The sequence below is a fragment of the Macadamia integrifolia genome, unplaced genomic scaffold, assembly GCF_013358625.1.
Source record: "Macadamia integrifolia cultivar HAES 741 unplaced genomic scaffold, SCU_Mint_v3 scaffold566, whole genome shotgun sequence".
Taxonomy (NCBI): domain Eukaryota; kingdom Viridiplantae; phylum Streptophyta; class Magnoliopsida; order Proteales; family Proteaceae; genus Macadamia; species Macadamia integrifolia.
In genome coordinates, this window is record NW_024870487.1 from 240,627 (window position 1) to 247,889 (window position 7,263).

General features: G+C 38.1%; 1 protein-coding gene across 1 annotated transcript; it reads right to left on the reverse strand.

Moving 5' to 3' along the window:
- Nucleotides 1-14: 14 nt before the first annotated feature.
- Nucleotides 15-2,889, reverse strand: LOC122069257 (pentatricopeptide repeat-containing protein PPR5 homolog, chloroplastic). Its single transcript, XM_042633227.1, has 2 exons — nt 2,248-2,889; nt 15-1,341 (listed from the first exon to the last, which is right to left on the reverse strand). Exons 1-2 carry the CDS (start codon nt 2,596-2,598, stop codon nt 226-228), a joined length of 1,467 nt encoding a protein of 488 aa, XP_042489161.1. The 5' UTR covers nt 2,599-2,889; the 3' UTR covers nt 15-225.
- Between the last annotated feature and the right edge of the window lie 4,374 nt (nt 2,890-7,263).

The following is a 7,263-nucleotide window of genomic DNA, read 5'->3' on the forward strand; positions in this document are numbered from 1 at the left end:
TAAAAATATTAATTGTAAACTCACCTAGATGGAAAATTTTAAGTAATCAAGAAAATGGTGAAATGCTGCACAAAGAAGAAAAGGAGGGCATCTAGGTTCAACTAACTATCTCACTGTTGTGTGAATCCAAGCAGCATCCAATCTGACCCACAACCATGTCAGAATCTCAAGTTGAATAAAACAAGATGGTAACATACAAATGAACCAACTGGCCACAACTAAAATTCATGTCTTTGCACTTCCAATCTGTGGAATGCTTGAACCAGCTGAGCTATCATTGGACTCAAGTCTACCCTGTGAAGATCCAAGTGCACCCAAAGCCTCCAAAAAGAACTTCTTATTGGGGACAATACCAACTGCGTCCATATGTTTAAGCAACTTCTGAAGAAGCTCCTTCATGTTGGCCTTAGTGTAGGCAGTATAAAGAAGTTTGTATGTCGATGCATCCAGAAGCAACCCATTATCACAAGCATACTCAAAAAGCAGATCCGCTTCAGCAGGTAGGCCATTCAAGCAGTATACACCAAGCATGGCATTTAGAGTCGATACTTGCATCTCCTTCCCAGATTCTATCATCTCATCAAAAATTTCTCTGGCCCTTGAAACACAGTCACAAAGCCCAAAAGTTGTAATAAGACTCTCATATGTGATGTAGCTTGGTGTATATCCCATTTCTGTCAACTTTTTGAAAACAGACTCTGCCTTCTCCCTAAGCCTGGCCTTCCCATAGTTCAAAATCATTGAATTAAATGTAGGCAGAGTAGGCTTCTCCTTGGAGCGCAATAAGCTCTTGAAAACTTGCTCCATCTTGTCAAAAGCTTGACGTTTACCATATGCATCAATCAGCAAATTGAATGTGATTATATTAGGCTTACACTGATTGCTCTTCATGCGAGAAAGTACAGATTCCATTTCTCTAATCATCCCATTCTTCCCATATGCATCCATCACACCATTATAGGTATAGATGTCAGATGAGATAATGCTCTCCTCAAGATCATTGAACAAAGCATTGACCTGATCCACATTCCGTGCCTGAGCAAAAGCTCTCAAGAGAATGTTGTATGTCACAACATTGGGTTTGCATCGTTCAATGACCTTCATTTTCTCAAAGTACCCAAGGGATTTGTCTAAAGCCTTGGATTTATCTCGAGAATGCAGATGAGCTGTGATAAGAGCATTGTACACTGAAGTATCTGGTCGGCACCCACTATTACGCATCTCAGAGAACAGCCACATTGCCATCCGTGTCTGCCCCTTTTTTCCCATTACAGATATTAATTTTGAGTAAACACCATTATCTGCAATGTACCAACGTTGTTTCTGCATCCATCTGAAAACCTAAATCCAGCGCAGATGGAACAATGAATCAGCCAAGTAACTGGTAAAATGATAGTCAAAACCAATGCATATTCCATTGTTAATTACTCAGGTTAGCAGGGATGGTTGTGTAGTTATACCATTGACAAATCATTGTAGGACTCAGAACCACATTGTGGTTGAATCGATCACGATTACAATGCCCAACTCCGTGAAATGCTATAACAGAAAGAAAAAAAGGACTATGGAACCAACAAGATAAACTTCCAACTCAGCCTATGCGAAGTTTAATAGGACTTTGCTTAGTCTACTTGGACAAGCCAAATTCAGAAGATACAAGTCAGGGAAGAACAAGCTGAGTTAGACAAACTTGGCCAAAAACTTTACAGCTTGGATTTTGTTCAGACAGACTCTGGGATCCAAAAGATCTTCAAGGTTCTGCCCTGTATACTTAGAGAAGTCTCTCTCTTACTTGCTTTGAAATTGGTGGACAGCATAAATTAATATATCCTGAACTTGTGATGCATAAGGTGGCTTTATACCCATTATTTGAATTTTTTTTTTTTTTTCGGTAGAACCCATTATTTGATAACAACTAAAAGAAGCCATAGGCCACAACTGGACTCAATTGTATGATCCTCCCCTCATGATAGAAGAACTAAACCGTTTTAATAAGTATTAAAAGATAATTGCTACTACAATAATGGACTATAATTTGCAAAGCATATTTCCACTAGCCTATATATCCACCGATGATGAACCAGCAGAAGATAAAAAGGGGAAAATGAAATCACAGCTTTAATATGACCAACCATTAGCTTTCCACAGACATTGCAAGAAACCCACCGAACAAATACTTGTCTAAAGAACTGATATAAACCTAAGTTTACAAAAAAGATGAAGTTGGGGGACAAAGAAAAAACCAACCTCAATACATTGAAGCCATCTATCTTTCTTTCCGAGCTCCTCAAACAGAATGAAACAATGTTCAGTTCTAATGAGCTTCACATACTTATTCAGCGTCGAGACTAACGGCTTCTCGTCACTGAAATTCCTCAGAAGGGTACGAATGAGTTCCTTTTCTTCAGACGTGTCGCTCTTCGAAGCCCTTTTTTTCTTCGGCCGGATTGAAACGCAGGTAATCCGGTTGATGGGTTTGTGCGAAAATCTGATTGTAAGCCATGATTGCTTTGGCTTAAGCTCTGAAGTGGAGGGCTTGGCCGAAAATGACGTTGCAGAGTAGAGTTGCAGAGATTGGGTCGATAAAGTTAGAGGCATTTTGAAAGGCTTCCGCTGAATTTAGAGACAAATTTGGTCATGGGTTTTGGACAATTCAATTGTTTTATGGGATTCCATGGTAAAAGTTCGGATTTTAGATGGATGTAAGGGCTGGAATTTGGAGGACGACTTCTGTGTCTTGCTCGCGTAAGCGTTCACACATAGAGGTTCTTCGACCGGCTAAGAAACGCGGAAGGACGACGTAGGGGCTGAAATCCAGAGTACTGACTACTATCCTAGAGGGAGTGAGAGCGAGAGGAGTTTCTTCGAACGGCTAACAAGCGGAGAAGGAGAAAAGAAAGGAAACATATGGTTTTCGTTTGGTCGGAGGAATGGATACACCGACCCGGATCGGATCGGATCGAATAGGTGCATATCGGCCGATTTTGTTTTTTTTTTTTTTTTTTACTGTTTTACCTCTGAAATGATACGAGCAACTGATTCAGATCAGTCAAGGATCAGGAATTGGTCTCAGCCAACACTGATCTGATACGACTGATGCAATACCAATACTTAAAACATGGTCAGAAGGGAATTAATTGGATGGGAAGTGAATATTTCAAATCTAAAACGGTAATCATAAATTTTTATCTTTTTTGTTTGGTGGGGGTGGGGAAAGGAAAGGTGGCCTACTCCAAGACACAACGGTAAACAAAATCACCCAACCCTAATGAAATACAATAATACATCTTGTCTGATGTTTATGGGCTTTCTTCCATTTGCTTTATTGTACCTATAAGGCCACACTCCTCCCCCAGGAAAACACTTTTTTAAATACAAAATATCACAATATTCAAATCCTTATATATTTAGGTAGGATCATCGATTTAGTTCTTGGTATCAATCTTTGCCAATGATGATTCAATTCAAATCGGTATTGGAGAAGATCAGTGCGATCACTTTTACCCCTTGTTTTCCAAAAAAAATACATTTTTTTTATTATTTTACCCTTGAGATGATACTGCTGATACGATACCGATACTTAAAACCATGATTAGAGTTGAGATCGTTACTTAGTCATGTGATCGTTATGTCAATATGAGGATCAATCAAGGGAGGAGCAAAAACATCCAACCAGAGGGCAAGGTTGTCCTCTTACCATCCCTAGCTGGGTATAAGGTCGTCTGATAAGTTGCGATTTTTTTCTCATTTAATTATTAAATTTTACTTTATTTTGTATCTAAATCCTTTTAACTTAAAAAGATAAAACAATATTAAATACAATAAGAAAACTAATAATTTATATAATCATATGGTAATAATTACAGTTTTTTTTTTTCTTTATTTTTGAAAAATTTTCACTCGCCTACTATGGGACGGGATTCACCCAATGTAATTGTACCATGCAACATTGCCATTTAGTAAAAAGTGATACCATTATGGCATGATGAAGTTAATAAATAAATATATATATATATATATATATACACTAGTAAAACTGACACATGCAAATGTACGTGTGGCTATATGTTGAGAGAGAAAAAAAGAGGGAACTAATGACTATTGATAATTTTATTTATTTATTTATTGATAAAATAGTTTAAATTATTACAAGCAAGGGACACTGAGTTAAAGAAGATATGAACATTGAGCAATGAAAAGTCATCTTTACATCGATCCAAAAAAAAAATCCATACTCATATATAATCTTGTTCTATTTACAAGAGAGAATCTTGACATCGTGACAGGTATATTGGTGGAGGGGTGTGTGTGTGTGTGTGTGTGTGTGCGAGAGAGAGAGAGAGAGTTGGAGTGCCATTTTAGTCAGATGTAACCTTGAACTATAAAAAAAAGACTGATTCACTTTTAACTAAAATGGTAGGATTGATTCACTTTGAAAGGAATAGAAGAGATAGGAAAAAAAATAAGAAATAAGAAGAAAGGCAAGAAAAGATGAGTGGGAGACTAAAACTGCAGGGGTTACTCTCTTACTGATGAAACTAAAATCTTTACATTTTTCCATATGTCCATGACATTAATTACTTACATACATATGCACAACCAGAAATGTGTTTGAAAAATAGATAGATTCCAATATATGTGAAAGATGCACCATATTGCATGGATATTTTAAAAATACAATTTATATGCTTATTAAGACCAGAAAATCCAGCACGTTGTCCTTCACATGATCTTGTAATAAACTAAAGGCCGTAGTCTCCCAATAAATAGAAGGCCAATAGGCATCCCTAGCTTGTCATATACAACCTATCAGAGTAAGAAAATACTTAAAAAATTGTCGACATCAATTTATTAACTGATAACATTTGCCCCTCACAGGCCCAGTCTCATGCATTGGGTTGCTCTTTATAAGATTCAAAATCCATTTAAAAAATCTGATTAATCTAGGAACACATAGTAAAGAAACTACCAACCACCCCATGTAGATCCCATAGTAGAAATAAACTTGACCCAAAAAAAAAAAATGAATGAATATTCAGATTTAAATAAGCAACATCATTACTAAAGCAACCAGTCAGATAGATAGAAATTTGAAGGTAACATAAACAATGACCCAAACCCCAAATCAAAGAGCCCTAAAGTGGAGGCGATGTTAATAGATGAAATCCTCTTGTATGAGGGAGAGACCTTGGAACTAGAGCACCAGTCAGATGATGTCCAGCAGTTGACTATATACTTAGCAGCTCTACAGGCACACTCATCCATCAAGGAAGAAATCCTAATGAAACAACCCTTGGATCCTAAGTTGTAGCGGATCAAAGAGAAGATTCAAGAGCAAACAATAAATGACCCCAGCTTAACATTAGCCAGTGATGGGGCACTGTTGTTTTGGGGCAGATTCCCTGCGATGAGGTAACACAAGATAAAATAGTAAAGGAAGCACACAGTTCTGAGTACTCTCTTCACACTGGAAGTACCAAAATGTACAAGTACCTAAAGCAACACTAATGGTGGCCAGCAATGAAGTCCATAATAGCTCTGTATGTGTCAACTTGCCTTGTATGTCAGAAAATCAAAGCTGAACGACACCGGCCTTTTGGCACTCTTCAACCACTCTCAGTACTCGAGTGAAAGTGGGATAACATTACAATAGACTTTGTTATCGGACTATCACGTGCACCCAAGGGAATGGATACAATTTGGGTAATAGTTGATAAGCTTACTAAGACAACTCACTTCATTCTGATCAGGACCAATTACACCATGGATAAGCTAGCACAGCTTTATATGGATAATGTGTACTCTTACATGTTATACCGATGAGCATTGTATCAGACAGAGACTCGAGGTTTAACTCTAGATTCTGAAAAAGCTTCCAGCAAGCCTTGGGATCACAATTGAACCTGAGTATAGCCTTCCATCCACAGATAGAGGAATAGTCTAAGCGGACAATATAGATATTAGAAGACATGCTCCGAGCCTATGCCATGGAAATGAGTGGCAGTTGGGAGGAATATATACCTCTTATGGAGTTTGCTTACAACAACAGCTACCAAGCTACAATTAGGATTGCTCCATATAAAGCATTATATGGCATAAAATGCAAAACTCCTCTATACTGTGATGAAATAGGTGAACGTCGAATGCTTGGATCAAAGATGATTCAGATGACATGTGATAAAGTCGATGTCATTAGAAAAAGAATTAAAGTAGCATAATCACGTCAAAAGAGCTATGCAGATAGCCGTAGGAAGGAAATGGAATTCTAATAGGGAGAGAAAGTGTTCCTTAAAATATCTCCTACCAAAGGTCTGCGCAGATTTCATAAAAAAGGCAAGTTAAGTCCAAGATGTATTGGCTCATTTGAGATTTTGAAGCAAGTTGGGGCAGTAGCATACATGTTGGCATTACCACATTCCCTCAGCAGTGCTCACAATGCCTTCCATGTACTTATGTTGAGGCGATACGTTCATGATCCATCCCACATGCTACTTATGGAACCGGAATACTTAGAAGTTGATATGACATATGAAGAACATCCAGCTGAGATCTTAAATCGGAAGGTGAAAACTCTCTGCAACAACTCTATTGCTTTTGTAAAGATTCAGTGGGCCAACCATCCAATTGAAAAGGCATCGTGGGAGAAAGAGGATGATATTCAAACCTTGTATCTTCATCTTTTCGAACAACCAGGTACTACAATTTTGAGAGCAAAATTTTCAAAAAGGAGAGGTAATGTGATACCCTACTTTCTAAATTCGGTCTAATTACCCGTATTGACTTGGTTTGATCATGTAGAGGATGAACCGGAGCGAACTGACGTAAGTAGCATATGGAATATAATAGCAAGAGTGACCTTGAACTCGGGTTGGCCTGATAAGATCGAGCGGGTGCCAAGTGTAATATGTGCACCCAAGCCTTGTACTTACACGCACCACGAGGTCATGTACAAGAAGTAAGGGTACATGCTAGTAATTTTGGGTGCCTATGCAATTTAATTATAAGTATGAGTTTATCCCCATTGAAGTCCAAGTGAAACACTAGCAATAGGCTGATAATAATAGTATACTCACCTGAGATATACTCACCTGAGATATATTCACCTGAGAATACTCACCTGAGATATACTCACCGCACCTGAGATATACGCACCTGAGATATACTCACCTGAGATATACCCACCTGAGAATACCCACTTGAGATATACTCACTTGAAAATACCCACCTGAGGTATACCCACATGAGAATGCCCACTTGAGATGT